Source organism: Sciurus vulgaris, assembly GCF_902686455.1.
Source record: "Sciurus vulgaris genome assembly, chromosome: 12".
In the NCBI taxonomy this organism is placed as follows: domain Eukaryota; kingdom Metazoa; phylum Chordata; class Mammalia; order Rodentia; family Sciuridae; genus Sciurus; species Sciurus vulgaris.
The window spans coordinates 71866746-71883104 of NC_136473.1; the positions used below are offsets into that span (position 1 = coordinate 71866746).

The 16359-nt window shown below is 46.5% G+C and overlaps 1 protein-coding gene across 2 annotated transcripts; it reads right to left on the minus strand.

Moving 5' to 3' along the window:
- Positions 1-2207: 2207 nt before the first annotated feature.
- Positions 2208-15619, minus strand: ATF3 (activating transcription factor 3). Of its 2 annotated transcripts, XM_079105993.1 has the most exons (5): positions 15376-15619; positions 10039-10189; positions 9026-9269; positions 4852-4959; positions 2208-3631 (listed from the first exon to the last, which is right to left on the minus strand). In XM_079105993.1, exons 1-5 carry the CDS (start codon positions 15569-15571, stop codon positions 3434-3436), a joined length of 897 nt encoding a protein of 298 aa, XP_078962119.1. In that variant the 5' UTR covers positions 15572-15619; the 3' UTR covers positions 2208-3433. The 2 variants fall into 2 exon arrangements, with proteins under 2 accessions (XP_078962119.1, XP_078962120.1); XM_079105994.1 differs by lacking the exon at positions 10039-10189 and having other exon boundaries at positions 15376-15511.
- Between the last annotated feature and the right edge of the window lie 740 nt (positions 15620-16359).

The following is a 16359-nucleotide window of genomic DNA, read 5'->3' on the forward strand; positions in this document are numbered from 1 at the left end:
GAGAAAGCATCCGATTCTAGAATCCCTGTCCTGAATCAGAACACACTCAAACCCTTCACTCTGAAACAGATGTCAGGACAGACCTCAGGGCAAGAAGGAGACAGGAGGAAGACAGACACTAGGAGGGGGCGGGGGGCTTTCTAGACCCTTCCAGTGGCACCTCTCCCTGAAGGAAGCCACTTAAAGCCAGCATGTTGTCAACCGGGGGTTTGATCTTCTAGTGGCAGCTCTGCTTCAGTTTATGCTGAGCGCCCTGCCCCCAACCTTTCTTCTTCAAACGTGAAAACAGGATGAACAAAATGAGCCACGTATGGTGGTGCACACCTGTAATTGCAGAAGCTCAGGAGGCTGAGGCAAGTGAATCATAAGTTCAAGGCCAGCCTCATCAATTTAGTGAGGCTCTAAGCAACTTAGTGAGACCCTCTCACAAAATTAAAAAAGGGCTGAGGATGTGGTTTGGTGGTAAAGCACCCCTGGTTTCAATCCCTAGTACCAGAACAAAAAAAAAAAAAGGAAAAGAACCAAGTGGTTAATAATATGTATCTTTGTCTTTATTAAAGTATCAAAATATAAACTTGGCTACAGAAACAAAACTATTATTAATGCGTCTGTTAAAAGAATTTTCAGTCATACTAACCACGTATAGTACGTTTCTCAGATCAATTTTTCCTGCCAAGGCTACCATCTTTCTCTTTCTAATCCCTTGCCTTCCACAGCAGTTTGCAAATTGTCTAGAATTTCCTAACAGCTGATGGTGGCACCTTTAACCATAACCAGAGGGTAAATGCAGGAGAGTTTTCCCCTCCACCAAGGCAGGCATAGATCACTTAAGGAAAGAAATGGTGGATCTACTAACATCAGACGGCTCTCCACAGAGGAGAAACAACCCATGTGTGTAATTAAGGCAGCCAAATTAAGACACCTTTGTCATATGTGATAGTCTAAAGGAACCAACATAGTTCAAAGAAGCAGAAGTACCATTCATGTAGACCAATGTCACAGCTAATGACATCAGCATCTTTGAAAAAAGCATAGTGAAGGTAGCAGAGTGGCCAATTTTTATTTCTACCCTCTATTATATATGTGTCCAGGCAAAAGCCAGTGGTTCTACTCCACACCTAAGGAATCCTATTCCCTAGAAATCCAGAAAATGAGGCAGAATAGCTTTGAATCATCATACACATCTTGTCCACAATTATTTTTTTCCTCTCCATCCACCGTCCCCTTCTTTCCTGATATTTGAAATACACAGTTGCAACAATGCAACACACATTTGGATGTTACGACAGATATAATTCAAGTGGATGATTCTTTAAGAATGCTGTGGCAGGGCTGGGGATATAGCTCAGTTGGTAGAGTGCTTGCCTTGCAAGCACAAGGCCCTGGGTTCAATTCCAGCACCGCAAAAAAAAAAAAAAAAAAATGCCGTGGCAGAAGGTCAGGTTTCAAAGGTTCAAGTTGAAAAGGAAGTGTAGGTGTTTTATGCATTCGTACATTTAGAGAAACTGATCCTTCTATCTTAAGAACAGTTAACCTAAAGGATAAACTAGGTGTTGTGTTCCAGGGATTGTCAATAAGAGATTGGGTATCAAGTACCACAGACTGAGGAATAGGACTGAAAGTCAACTATCCCACTTAGTGGTACCCAAAGACAGAGGACACTTGGAGAATATTTAAAACAAATCACCTCCCACAACGGGGAGAAGAGCAGTGGAAGGAGGGGTGACTGTTATGGTTTGGATGTGAGGTGTCCCCCAAAAGCTCACATGTGAGACCGTGCAGGAAGGTTCAGAGGAGAAACGATTGGGTTCTAAGAGTCTTAACCCAATCAGTGAATTAATCCCTGATGGAATTAATTGAAGTGGTAGGGTGTGGCCAATGGAGGTCCTACTGGGGCATGGGGTATATATTCACATCTGGAGAGTGGAGTCTCTCTGCTTCCTGATGATGCAAGCCACTTCCCTCTGCCATGACCTTCCGCCATGACGTCCAGCCTCACCTCGAGCCCCGAGGAATAGAGCTGGCCTTCTATGGACTAAGACCTCTGAAACCATGAGTCCTCAAATAAACCTTTCCTCCTCTATAATTGTGCTGGTTGGGTCCTTTTAGTCACAATCAGTGAAAAAGTTGACAAAACAGTGACAAAATTTCAACAATAAAGAGTTTTAAAAAAAACAGAAACAAGCACAACACGTAAATTTACCATGTCTTGGTTCCAATATTTATTATATTGACAGGCTAAGGATACTAGGATAAATATTTTCTCTTACAGAAAACTGTAATGATACTATTGAGAAGGGTTAAACACTCTGAGGATTTCACAGAAACATCAGAATTTTATCAGACAGTAGCCAGAGTCCTTGTGGCCAGTGCGAGTGACTGCTCGCAGTTGCAAATGCTTGGGGCCAGATTTCTTAAAACAAATACATGACAAAACAATGCCATTAACATCCAAGAATGCTAAAGACTGGGTATCATCTGGCTTCAAACCTGCATTTCTACCGTCCAGATTTTAACCGCAGGAAAGGAAATGTGGCTCTTCCACTAGAAGTAACTCCTGACAAAGTCACCGAGAGGATAGCCCTACCCCTTTGGAAGTTGGACTTTCTTTCTGCTTTCTTCCTGTGACCTTGTAACTGAGGCTGCAACAGAGGACCCCAGTGTCACATCCAGGTTTTCCCTTAACACCTGGGTGCCAGGAGAAAGGTGGCCTCCTCTTTGATACTAAGCTGCTCTGCTGGCCAACAGGACGAATTCTGCTCTCCTGGGGGGCTGGCAAGCTCTTCTGGCCAACTGAACATTTTTGTAAGACACTGCCCATGGTGACAGACCCTCCAAACTCTCAGAAATCAGATCTGAGGTAAACCACGGAAAAGTCACACCACTGTTGCACGGAACAAACATCAAAAGAGCACAATGCCTAGTTTTGAAACGAATGCCTTGCACACAGTAATTCCAGGACATAACAGCATATTCTCTAGAAAGCACAACCCTGGCCATTGTACAACTTCAATAAATATCGTTCTCACTCCACGTCCCCTATGAGCGACAGTGGCAGCTGAAGTGGAGGAGATGACACCACTCCACCCACCCAAGGTATAGACACTTTACTTGAATCCTAATGGTGGGCATCCTGGTTCTTGTGGAGCCCACAAGAAAGCAGGCAGGACCCTAACCAGGGGCCATCTGGAACATCTAAGAACAGCCAGGGCATCGAGGCCTAAATCCTAGAGTTGAGACAAAGGATGCGCTTGCCCTGGTCCAAAGTTCACTCTGCAGCAGAGTGGGGAGGTCCAGTAGAGTTACCATGGGCCCTCCCGCCTCAATGGCTCTTGCTGCTGGGATTCTATAGGTGCACAGGAAGTCAGTTTTCCAATGGCTTCAGGGTTTTAGGTAGAAAAGGAGTATTCGATGAGGACTCCCCAGTTGCTGCTTAGCTCTGCAGTGTTCCTTCTTTTATCTGTTGGATAAAGAGGTTTCTCTCATCTTCTGGAGTCCGCCCATTCTGAGCCCGGACAATACACGTGGGCCGATGCAGGTTGAGCATGTATATCAAATGTTGTTTCTCATTCTTGAGCTCCTCAATTTGGGCCTTCAGTTCAGCATTCACACTCTCCAGCTTCTCTGACTCCTGGGGGACAAAAGAGGCATTAGGAAGGGAGACAAGGGCCAGCCAGGACATGATGGCAGTGGTGTGACTGCTGGGGACCTCAGGGCTCAAGCTGGGAGAAAGCAGAGGGAAACACACCCCCATGAAGACAGAAGAACAGCAGTAGAAAGAGGAGAACAGAGCCCCTGGAGAAGCCTTTGAACTTGAGGGGTCCCTTTAGAAAAACCCTGGAGAAGCCTCCAAGGTAGGCTGAATGCTTCTGGTGCTGAAACTACAACAGGACCAGTGGTCCAGAGACGATCCTCGAATGAGTCCAAAAGCCCCATAGGTAGGGCATCCGGACCTGAAAAAGCTAGGGAGAAATTCAGACTCATGGTTCTTAGTCTGTTTTTTTTTTTTTTTTTTTTGGGGTTTTGTTTTTTGGACGCTGGGGATCGAACCCAGGGCCTTGTACTTAAAAGGCAAGCACTCTACCGACTGAGCTATCTCCCCAGCCCCGGTTCTTAGTCTTTTGTTAAGTTGCTGATCTCACTGACAAGTTCATCTCCCCAGAAAAAAATGTACTTGACAACACAAAAATTCCTGGAGCTCTCAGCAGAGCCCTTGGGGATCTGTGGATTAAGACTGTTCTGTGGTGGATCCACACATGGAGGAGCAGACACACAGCCACTGAAAATACAGCAGGCACCATGGCCTGTTCCACCTAGCCACACAGGCGATTGCCCTGGTGTTTCCCAAGGGTTGCCCGCCCTATACAGAATTGGCTCAGACCACTGGATGAACTGGGAAGACAGCAGAGTTCAGAACCAGATAGAGCCCAAAGAAGCAGTGCAACCGCTGCTTGTAGATTCAGGAAATAACTTGTTTGAAGAGATTAATTAAAAGCTTTTCATAGTGAGCCAAACGAGAACGCAAGTTTCCTTTTTGGGACAATAGGCAGGTGAAGACTCTCTAACCGGGCTGGTGTATCCCACAGCCTGGGAGCTGCTGGGCATGTATGGACCAGCCGAGACTCTGGAGTCTGGAGTTTTTAATCCACACACCTGCTCTTTGTGCATCCAGACTCTTATCCATTGTTTTAACAGTTCTGCTACTCATTCTGCAATGGCATTTCTGCTACCAACAAGGCCCTTCTTGGGAAAACATAACAAGGTACAGGGCTTGTTAACTCCCCTTCTGATAGTGACATGAGGCTGGTGGGGGATGGAGTGGATGAAGCAGGGAAGGTTGGAAGGACTCACTTTCTGCAGGCATTCTGTCTTCTCCTTTTTCTTGTTCCGACACTTGGCGGCCGCGATCTTATTTCTTTCCCGTCGCCTCTTTTTCCTTTCGTCTTCCTCAGGAGCTACCTATGAAATCCAACAGACACACATTTAACGCCATCATGAAATGCCACCCACCTCAAACATACTGCCTTCTACTGTCAGCAAAATCTGACAAACTGCCAGACATAGAGGTGCACACCTGTAATCCCAGTGTCTTTGGAGGCTGAGGCAGGAAGATCGTGAGTTCAAAGCCAGCCTTGGTAACTTAGTGAGGCCCTAAGCAACTCAGCATGTCCCTGCCTCTAAATAAAATATTAAAAAGGACTGGGAATGTGGTTCAGTGGTTAAGCACTTCTGGGTTCGATTCCTGGTACAAAAACAAATAAAAATAAAAATAAAAAAATCTGGCAAACTGGAGCAGCCCTAATGCAATGGGAACCAGAAAAAAAATAAAGCCCCAAACTTTAGCCTGAAACCCTTCTCTTACACACAAAAACACAAACACAAACACACAGACATACTTGAGAATGAATGATGAAAATCAAAGGACTAATCAAAGAATTGTGCTTGCAATATTAGAAATTAAAACAACTTACTCAAAACTACCTTTGGGTTTTGAAACAAGATTTTGATAGTTAAGTTGATAACTATTGGGACTAACTAATCATTTAAAGGAGGACAAGGTCTATTTGGTCAATATGTCCTTTCCCTTAGAACTGGGAATGACCTTAGGATCATCACTAGCCACTCTCCTGTTGTCTGTTCTTTGATTCAAGACCCAAGGGCAATTTCATTCACCTCTATCTTCAGCTGGAGGAGCGGAGCACTGCCTTTCTGCAATCAGGAGCTGGTGGAGCTCCTGGAGAAAAGCCCATTCCCAACCAAAGTGGCATGAAATCAGTCCACAGCTTGGGTGCTACCTACAGGGGTAAACTAGACCCATCCATTGATTTAGTCAACTAATAAATACTCAGCTCCTCCCCAGTGCCTCACTCTGAGCCATCCCTAGGTCTCCTTGGAAGTGTGCCTTGAGATGTGGTCCTCTGTGGAAGTTCACTCAGACCCTGACTGATGAGGAATCAGCAGCATTCAGCCACTGAACCTGGCTTAGAGACCAAAGTCCAGCTGACATGAAGCACTCATGGTGAGCTGAGTGGGTGACAATTCAGGCTGTTAATGCCAGACCCTGTCATATCACTTGTCCCTTCTTTGGACAGTGTAAGAACCACACCTGAGGCCTAACAGGTCCTGGAATGTCATATTCACCTCATGTCTGACTTTTTATTATTCTTTAGAACTAAAAATAACACTGACTCTGCTTGGACAGAGAAGGCCTTGCATATCTAGAGAAGCAAAGCCCAAGGGAGAATTATGGGGAGAGGAAAGTCCACCTTTCACATCTGAATCCCAGAACCACACAGGCACACACTTAGGCTGTAAACTGGCTTTGAATTCCAGTGTCATCATTTAGTAACTGTGAGACCATGGGCAAGTTACTCTTCTGAGCCTCAGTTTCCTCATTTGTAAAATGAAATCCATAATATCACTTACCTAGTATGACCATGATGAGGATCAAATGAGTTCATATATGTAAAATGCTTTGCATGGTGCTTAGTGGAGAGCAAATGCTATATAAACTTTAGTTACTGTTATTAACTTCACTTTCAATATCTTCCTCAAGATATTGCAACTGTATATATAGATAGTTCCTTTGCAACACTATAGATCTTTTGGACAGGTGGAAGAGGATTCATGTTTGCTCAAATGAGGAAGCACCTGAAAACAGTCATAATCTGTCCAGGATGAAAAGGCTTTCTATGGACCATTTGGTTTAGCTCCCTTCTTTCACTGAGGAGGAAACAGAGGCACAGAGTGCCCAGTTAAAATGTGCCCAGGAGGTCCCAGGAATCATTTGAGGCTCATGGCCTCCAGACCAGTAAGCTACACGCGACACAAACTCAGGTGGTCCATTCCCTTCCCCCGTCACAGCTGCTTTGTTCACCATGTCATCTTTCCAGAGAGAACTAGGATCTGGGGAACAGGCTCATGCTGCACAGATACACAGGATGCCTATGGCTTTCATGGGTTCAGTGTCTTATTTGAAGACTGAAATTACTACTACCAAGGGGATCAGATACTCAATTAGGTCTGCTGGTGCATTCTCTTTCCAATATGTTAATTCGCTTGTCACACTGACATAAGATTACAAAGTCAAGCAAACACAGAATCAGAACAGAGAACTCTTCAAATTTCCTTCCAAGTTTCCCTCCTTCCTTTCTCTCCTACTAGTTCCATTTTGTCTAGTTACCTTAAATTGTTAAAAAAACAAAAAAACAAAAAACAAAACTCCCATAGTGTTCCATGGTCTTCCCTACATTGTTCAGTATTGGACTGAGCACTGGTAAACATTTTGTGGGTACCTCTGAGGTTAATTGGGGGCACAGCTAACGCCCCTAATGATGCTGAATGGTTACGGCATTATAAATTGTCCTAGCTACCATTTATTGAACGCTATCAGCTAGGTTCTCTGCTGGGTAAGCACTCTGCTACTGATCTACACCCTAGTCCCAAACTTCTTTTAACTCAGTTCTTTGGGAAAGAGTCCACTGCCCTTTACCCAAAGGTTGCAATCATGCCAGTTAAGTAAGCTTGCAATGGTCCCATCTTGCAACCATCTCGAGAAGGCCAACAAAATTGGGAGATCCCAAGCTCTGACGTCCTTGAGCCACCACAGCATCCTCAGCAATCATGTCTCGTTATGTCTATTATTCCAGGTATCTTATGAAAGGCTGCCAAATGCAGAACAATGCAAGTGTCAGAGAGAGACATGTCTCAGAGAGACATGAACTCAGAGCAGACACTTGGTACCAAGGCTATAAGCATTGCTATAGGGAAGGGTGAGACTGGTTGCCTGGTCCTTGCTTCATTGTCTGAGCCCTTGCATCCTGTTAGTGACCTATTAAAAAAAAAATCACCATACTACATTCTTCTTCAGAAAGATTTGGTACTGAAGGTGACCTTATCCCAACCCATGACTTCAAATACCGTCCGTGTGCTGATGACTTGCAGCTCTGAATCTCAAGCCTGATACTCCTCCCATGTGTGTGACTGTCTGCTCCACATCTTCACTGCAGTTAGAACAGTACAGGATGGAACTCCTGCTTTTGGACCACCCACCTACCCTGACCGCCTACAGTCTCAATTTCAGTAGCAAATGGACATTCCATCTTACAGCTGTTCAGGCCAGAACATTCAAATTCACCCTTCAGTCCTCTTTATCCCACACTCCATAATCAATCTATCAGTAAAGGATGTTGTTTGTTTGTCTTTTTTATGTTTTTTTTTTTTTTTTTTTAATGTTTGTGTGTGTGTGTGTGGTGCTGGGGATTGAACCTAGGGCCCTGTGCATGCAAGGCAAGCTCTCTACCAACTGAGCTATATCCCCAGCCCAGTAAAGCAGATTTATCCCCAGGTCAGATCCAGAATCCAACCACTTCTCAACATCCTCTTGACCCAGGCCCTCCTTGCTCACTCACATGGCGGCTGCCATTGTCGCATTTCTCTACACTCTGCCTTGCCCTGACCGCCCATCTGCAACAGGATGGCCAGGGAAATCTGTTAAAATTATGTCAGGCTATATCACTCCTCTGCATAAAAACCCTGAAATGGCTTCCCATTTCCCTCTGGGCACACGGCTATACCTATGCAATAGCCTATAGGACTCAACGTGCTCTGCCCCTATTTCCCTCCCCAGCACTCCACCCTGCCACAGAACCCACCTGGCACTGATCATGCCCCCCACTTGGTGCTTTCTCTCTTTTGCCAGATTCCCACATAGCTCTTCCCCTCTACTCCTTCAAATCCCTGCACGAAGGCTACATTAGTGACTCCGTCTCTGCCCTCCTAATTGAAAACACCACCACCACCACCCTCCCCCACTCTCCCTGCTTTCTCCTTTGCACCTGTCTCGTGCTATGCATCGATTTATCTATTTTATGTATTATCTGTCAACAGTAGAAGTAAGCTCCCTGGGAGCAGTCTTTTGTTTCATTCCCAACTCTATCTAGCCCCTTGTCTAGAACATACCTAGTATGTGGTGAATGCGCCCAAAACATATGCTGAGAGAATGAACATGTTTGGTAGAACCCACCTCAGCTTTTGTGACTGACATCTCCAGGGGTCTGTCGCTGACCGTGACTGACTCCAGCGCAGAGGACATCCGATGGCAGAGGTGCTTGTTCTGGATGGCAAACCTCAGCTCTTCCTTGACAAAGGGTGTCAGGTTAGCAAAATCCTCAAATACCAGTGACCCAGGAGGGGACAGGCAGGGGACGATGGCGGAGGCACTGACTTCCGAGGCAGAAACCTGGCCTGGGTGTTGAAGCATCATTTTGCTGAAAGACACATTGAAACCCAAACTGCTTCAAGGGTTCTGGGGCATAGGATCAAGTCCTCCCCACTTATGACCCCCAACATCTGAGCCCGGCCCACTCCCAGGGGAAAGTCCCATCAGCTCTCAGGCTTTCTCTTTTGTTTTCATTTCATGCCATTCTCATTTTGAGTAAAACAGGTTCTTAAAATACACAGCTCAGTGACGTGGATAAAATGCCTAATTGAAGTTTATATGGGTTGACATTTCAGGCTATTCTGAACTCTTCCAAGAGCTATTAGTTTTGGCTGGTGTGCACATATGCAAATGTAGCCTTAGTCCTGAAAAAGAAGAGCATTTTTTAAAAATCAGACCATTCTGTAATCCCACGTTCAGTCTCTTTACAAAAAGAAGCTTAGAAGGCACCTGAAGTCAATTTGAATCTATCAGTGAGTAGAAGCAAAAGCAAGTGGGGGACCCTTGATTTAGCGAATTTATGGTTGAAACTTTTCCCCAGGAAGTTGGATCCAAGTAATGGGAATGAGGAAGGTAACTGTAGCTGGGTGTTTCTTCACTCAAGTTCTTGGCAGCGGGTAGTGATGGCCAGGACTCAAGTCAAGAGGGAACAAGTAGCCCCTTCTTAACATTAAGGTCAGCAAAAGACCTCAGAGTAAGGAAAAGTGAGGAACTGAGACTTGGACACTGTGTGGGGTTTGTCGTTTAGCCCTGGGAAAGACCTGGGCTGTGGGTAGGGGGGGTCCTGGAACTGGCTCCGGCATTAAGGAGTAGGTGACTTGGGGTCAGTCACTTCAGCCCTTGGAGACCAGTCTTCATCTGGCGAATGACTAAGAGCTCCTCCAGAGCTGGGAGTGAGTCTGCTGTTTACTCCATCCCAGAGCCTGGTCCAGCCCAGGCTTGCAGTGCCTGATGGAATGAACTGTTCAACTGAATAAATGAAATGGGGACGGAGTGGTCAAATCAAATGGGTCCATTCACCCGTGTCATTCTATAGGTCAGGGAACCCAAAGGGATGACAAAATGAAAATAAAGGGTAGAAAAAGTGATAGTTCCATGGTCCCAATTTGGAATAGACCCCTTGTAAGTCCCTGCTTGCTGTAGACTTCCCTGCAGTTGGTTCTCAGGAGCAATGAGTATGGGGACTATCTGGGCAGACAGTCCCATGGGGTAACCCTCTCAATGCAGGAATCTGTGGTCATTATCCAAGTCCAGCCAGATAGAAAGTCCCTGTGCAAATCTCTAACTCTGAAGGAGTATCTCCTTCATTCCAGGTCTTATGTGCCCAATCTCATTTAATACTTATGAGAGCCCAGTAAGTTTAGTCCTATCCCTGAATTATACATGAATGAACTGAGTTTTAGATCAACTAATTTGCTTGAAGTCATGGAGGTAACATGGAGTAGTGTCAGGATTTAGAATTAGATCTGTTTGGCTCCAGAATTCATGCCCATAATGTATATACTATAAAAATGAATACTGTTATATGTTGCAAAAACGTTCATGTTATTTTATATTGCAAAAACAAACAAACTGGGTGTGGTGGAGCATGCCTGTAATCCCAGGCTGAGGCAGAAGGATCACTAAATTCGAGGCCAGCCTCAGCAACTTAGTGAAGCCCTAGCAACTTAGTGAAACCTTGTCTCAAAATAAAAAATAAAAGGGGCTAGGAATATGGTTCAGTGGTTAAGCATCCCTGGGTTCAATCCCCAACACCCCAAAACAGACAAATAAAACCAAAGCAATTTGGGGTGGGACAAGGGCAGGTGACAGGCCTGAAACTAAAACAAGGGAGGGGAGGAATAAATTGCTGATCTTTATATCAGGGTGCATACTCAGCTGCTGCCTAAATTACAGAACTTAGGTTTAAATGGAATTTTCTGTCCACAAAATTCCCAGACTGGGACCAGGAAATCAAGATGTGAAGACCACTTAGTTATATGTCTCTGCTGTGCCTCTCAGTGGCTTTCTCCTCTGTAAGAGGGGGCTAAGAACAATTGCCCTGTTGCCCACTGAGTCATGTGAGGAGCTGAGGATATGCCCTGAAAAACATCCGGCCACCAGGAGCTCCATTTGCACCAGGCTTTCCAGGAGTCTGTCTAGCCCAAGGTCAGCTCTCTGGCAGAGGCTCTGTGGGGTGTTACAGGTGGAAGGGTGGTCAGTCACCATATTTAATCTTAAAGTTTTCTGACTAGAACATCCCAACCTCTAGCTCCCACTGGAGATCTGAGATATGAGAGGCAAGAATTCCAGGTCAATGAATGCTGCCATGGACAAGTCAAAGAAACCCAGGAAATATGTGTCATTCTTTTCCAGAGCTTCAGAACCGAGGTTCTTCTCTAACTTAATCCTATGATCTTAGGATGCTGAGAAGATACTTCTCTGGTAGGCAATAGACTCTAGGCTTCTGAAGCCAGAGGCTCAAGATTCTCCCATGCATTCACATTTCCCCTCCCTTTCCAAGATCATTAAAAACCCAATGGAATGGAATGGAAGGGATGGAATTCAGAGCTCTCACTGCTGGCTTTGTTTGGAGGAGGGGATGGCTTCCACTGCAGTAGAGTCCGTATCCATCTTGCCACCCAGCTAAGTTTATTAATGAGTCCTCAGGGCTTGGGGGGTGGTGTCTGCTGTTTGAAACATTTTCGCTTTCTTAGTGTAAAGTCAGCAGTCCTGATGAAAGAAACTGAAGAATGTCAGTGGTGTGGAATGTTTTTATGAAAAGCATTGGGTGGGCTTACTTGGGGACAGAGATGTGTTGTAAAAATGTTAAGAGCTTTTCTGAACATAAAGAATTTGTATCTGTAAAGATTTAGGCTTTTTCTGCACTTAGGTTAAAGCTGAGCCTCTTTGGATGCTTTCTAGATTGTCTTTTACTTGGTCTCTCATGGTATGACTCAGCTTAGTCTCTGACTGTGTCCAAGAAAGAAAATGAAAATAAATCTTCAGCCAATTTTTAACATCCCCTTCACTGAAGAGAAAAACTATGTTTTGGGGACTTCAGATGATCTGAGTTAACTTTTAACATTGATCATAAAATTGTTTAGACCTGATACAAAAGAACTCACATTCTGCTTCTGCTTCATTGTTTCCAATCAGAAAGCATGTCATATCATTGAAAGTTTCATCATTTTCAAGAAAGTGAAACTTCACTCATGCATTTCTTTAACTGGAAATTCTGCTCCCATATTTTTATTTCCTGGTAGCTACACAGTGAATTTTCTCTTTTAATTTTCATTTCTTTCCACGAAGCACTGCTTGCTAACCAATTATGGTAGTAGGAAGTCACTATTGACCTTTCACTAGGTTATCATATCTTGGTCTTTCTCCCAGTCCATTTGAAGGCTTCAGGTGTAAGGCTGGGCTTCAGGGTCAGACACAAGGTTTCCAGAACTATCTCTACCACTCACAAGTTGAGCATCCACCCACAAGCCACTGAGCCTTTCTGGGTCTCAGTTTCCTCATCAAGTCTGCCTACAACAGTTCTCCCAAAGGGATAACAAGAACACACACACACACACACACACTATTACTGTGACTCCACTTGTCCCATTTTAGGGGAACTTGTATTGTCAATGCTGTTTAGTCAGGAATTAACTGGAACCCTTGAGAACCTCGGGTCAGTCATAGGCTCTTATGTACTCTGATTAAACCCTGGCTTCCTAAGACACCGGTAAATTCCAGTCTTATGCTGACACCAACATTCTCCACTGGTGTTCTATAGTTTAGAGATTACCAATCCCCCCACACAAAAACGTGTTCCTTGAAAAGTTTCTGTGGTGTCCTAGCTATACCTTTCTTCCTCCCTTGGCTGGATATTCCACTTGGAGCATTCCATGCCCAGCCAATTTTTTAAAGGAAGGAATCAAGGACTATATCCAGTGGGAATTATAAAACACCCAATATTAGAGTCATGTAGGTCAGATTCTCATTTTGTAATTAAGTAAATAGGAGGCCCAGGAAGGTCATAAAGCTGCAGATTGGCCCAGTCCATGTCAAGCTGCTGACACCCACCCACTCCTCATTTTGTTCCATCACAAAAGGGATCTATCATTTAGATCAACCAAGGAGGTGACAGAGAGTAGAATCAGTAGCCAGGTAGATGAGGGATCAATAATGCTAGTACCTGGTATGCACCACAGAGGAGACTTTGACAGGACTAAGACAGGGACAAAAAGGCCATAGAGAAAAAGGAATTCAGCAGTGACTATGAAGAGGGAGAGGAAGAGAGAGGTAGGGCTATGAAGGAAGGACATAGTTACCTCACATGCTGGGTGCTGTATTTCATCCACACAGCTGGCCTGGGCAACTACCTTATTTACTGTCTCTGAAACCACCCAGGCACTAACTGCAACCCCCACCTCACTGAGCATATCCTCAAAGCAAGAGCTGTGTTGTAGTATTATTCTACAACAAACGTTAGATGCAAAACAAGAAGGGCAGTAGTCCCAATTTCTCCTTGGTTTTAAGTTGGAGAGACATGAGCCCCAAACAGAAGATGTGATTGTTACCCACACATTGGGAGAACACTCAGATTATCTAGCCAATTTTTTTTTTCCTGGCTCTATTAAGTTTTTGACAATTCCTTTGTTTGTATGAAAGTATATGTGACTGAAGTGGGTATGGTGGTACACTCCTGTAATTCCAGCCACTTTGGAGGCTGAGGCAGGAGAATCACAAGTTGGAGGCCAGCTTTTGCAATTTAGCAAGATTCTGTCTCAAAAATAAAATAAAATAAAAAGCACTGGGGATGGAGCTCAATGGTAGAGTGCCCCTGGGTTCAACCCAGTGACAACAACAACAACAACAAAAGTATATATGATCTATGCGACTAATGAAATTAAGGAAAAGAAAATAATTAGGAGGAAAGGAAGTAAGTAAATGAGAGGTGAAAATGCGGGGTGGAGGCAAAGGAGACCCAGTCCAATGGGAATAAAGCTGGGGAGGGGCAGCGAAACCACACAGAGAAGCCCCCTTTCTCCCAAGATCTGAGACCAATCAGTGATGTCACAGACCCCTCATTCACGTTCCCTCCCTGGCCCCTTTTCTTTCAGTTACACCATTCTAAAATCTGAAAATCTTCAGCTAGAAAAGAACCTTGATGATTATCTGGTCCAAACACCACATCCTGCTCTTAAACAAGCAGAAGATCGGTAGCGTCTACGTGCCTGTTATTTCCCAAACGGGGATACCGAGGCGAAAGGACAGAAAGTGCAGTATAAGCTCTCACGGTCCTGGCGCTAGACCACAGACACATTCTCTTAAATATCTGTACGACTGACTCCACACCTTCGCTTCTCCCGATGATGGATCTCCATGAGCGCAAAGCAGAAACATCAGAAGACTCACCAAAGGAAAAGCTTGAGTGAGAATCACAGGCACCAAGGAAAAGATCGTGAGGCTAGAAAAGGAAGTCCCAGGCTCAGGAGCCCGACACCAATCCGTGTCCCGAGTTCTCTCCGCCTTCCGCCCCAAGACAGAGCGACACCCCGGCTCTTACCACCTCCAAACTTATCCTAACTTTCGCTCCGGGCTCCCTCTGAGATCCTACCTCCGAGCGCTTGGGCATGCATACGACGACCCCCAGCGGCTGCTCCCACAACCCCGACTTACCCACCCCTTCCCCATTCATTGCGCCCGGTGCCTGGGGCAGCGCTTCTACGAGCGCCGGGCCACGGCGCCTTTCTGTAGACTTGGGAAGGATCAGCTCGAAGTGGCGGTGCCGGGACAAGAAGTGAGGAAATGAGCGGGACCGCGAGCCAGATCTCCTGGGATACCCCCGCACACCACCACCACCCGCCTTACTCCGTCTCACAGTACAAGGGTGAGAGGCGCTCCCAGGACTGTTGCGGAGTAGGCGTCCGACCTCCTTCACCAGAAATCTTTCGCGCCCCAAGTCAAAAGAGAAAGTTCTTTCACTTTTCGAGAAACTTTCTGAAACACTGAGGAACAGCAGCGGCTGGGAAAAGTTCAAGCAGAGTTACTTTGCATTGAAAGTTAGGGGCGCAGGTCAGGGGTTGGCGCAGAGATCTGGCGATTGGTTACGAGAGGGGCGCAAAAGGAATGAGGTCTAGTCACCCTCGCCAAGTTCTTTTCACTCAGTTTTCAGCGCTCACCTCCAATCTCCGCTCGTGATGGCCAGGGTCCGGAGGACAGGCAGGGTCGGGCTGTTTTTCTGTCCGGCGGGCGGTCGAGCACCGACGACTCACAGCCGGCGAGCAAGCGGGCGGGTCTGCTCCGGCGGCGGCGCAGGGAGAGCGCTGTGCAGTGCGCGCCTCGCGGAGTGCGACTGTGGCTTGGAGCGCGTTGCATCACCCCTTTTATAGCCCTCTGGCTGGCAGCTTGCTGGTCTACTCCGGGTTACCAGTCTAGGCTGACGTAATGCTATTAATAGCTTCCCGGGAGAACCAGCCGAGCAGAGCAAAAGGAAGGAGGGGTAGAGGAGGGACCAAGGCGGGGCGAAGTACGGCTGGAGGGCGGGGGGAGCTGGTGATGCAAGCTCGGGGAGGAGCCTGCCGCTGCGCGTTCTCCCGTCCTCGCACGCCTGGGACCCACACCCGCCCGCCCTCTTTCTCCATATCAGGACTGGAGCCGCCCGGGCGGGCTGCCAGATGTGCGTACTCGCCGCTGCGTGTTCCAGGCATGAGCCAATGGTGCCCAAGCCAGCGGCATGACTCCACCGCTTTGGCATCTCTCCCTCCGCTAGTTTAGGGGGAATGGTGGGAAGGCGGTTCCTGGCCGCGGCCCAGACTAGGTGAGTCTGGGAAGCGGGCACGACCTTTCTCTAAAATGCATGGTCATTTTCTGGAGTTTCAAGGCAAACGGCCCCCAGCCCCCAAACTGCCACCTCTTTATCAGGGAGGGGGACAGAAGCTTTAGTCTTGAGAGTCAGGAGAGTCGCCCAAAGTCGCCCTACGGTGAATCCACACCGTTGTGACCTCCGCGGTGGGGACCTCGAGAAGCTGCCAGGTTAACGCGAAGGCGGCAGGCATCATGCTCCTGAGCCCTCGGCGCGAGCACGCCCTTCAGAGCGCACACGCTCCAAACCCGCTGGGGACTCCGGGTGCCGGTGAGGGCCAGTGGTAGGTTCCGTTTTTTTA

Coding starts and splice junctions, on each gene's coding strand:
- ATF3 (XM_079105993.1), bottom strand. CDS start 15,571: ATGCAACGCGCTCCAAGCCACAGTCGCACTCCGCGAGGCGCGCACTGC. Junction 9,270..10,038: donor GCTGAAGTGACTGACCCCAA/GTCACCTACTCC, acceptor TGTGTCTTTCAG/CAAAATGATGCTTCAACACC. Junction 3,632..4,851: donor AGACAGAATGCCTGCAGAAA/GTGAGTCCTTCC, acceptor TTTGTCCCCCAG/GAGTCAGAGAAGCTGGAGAG.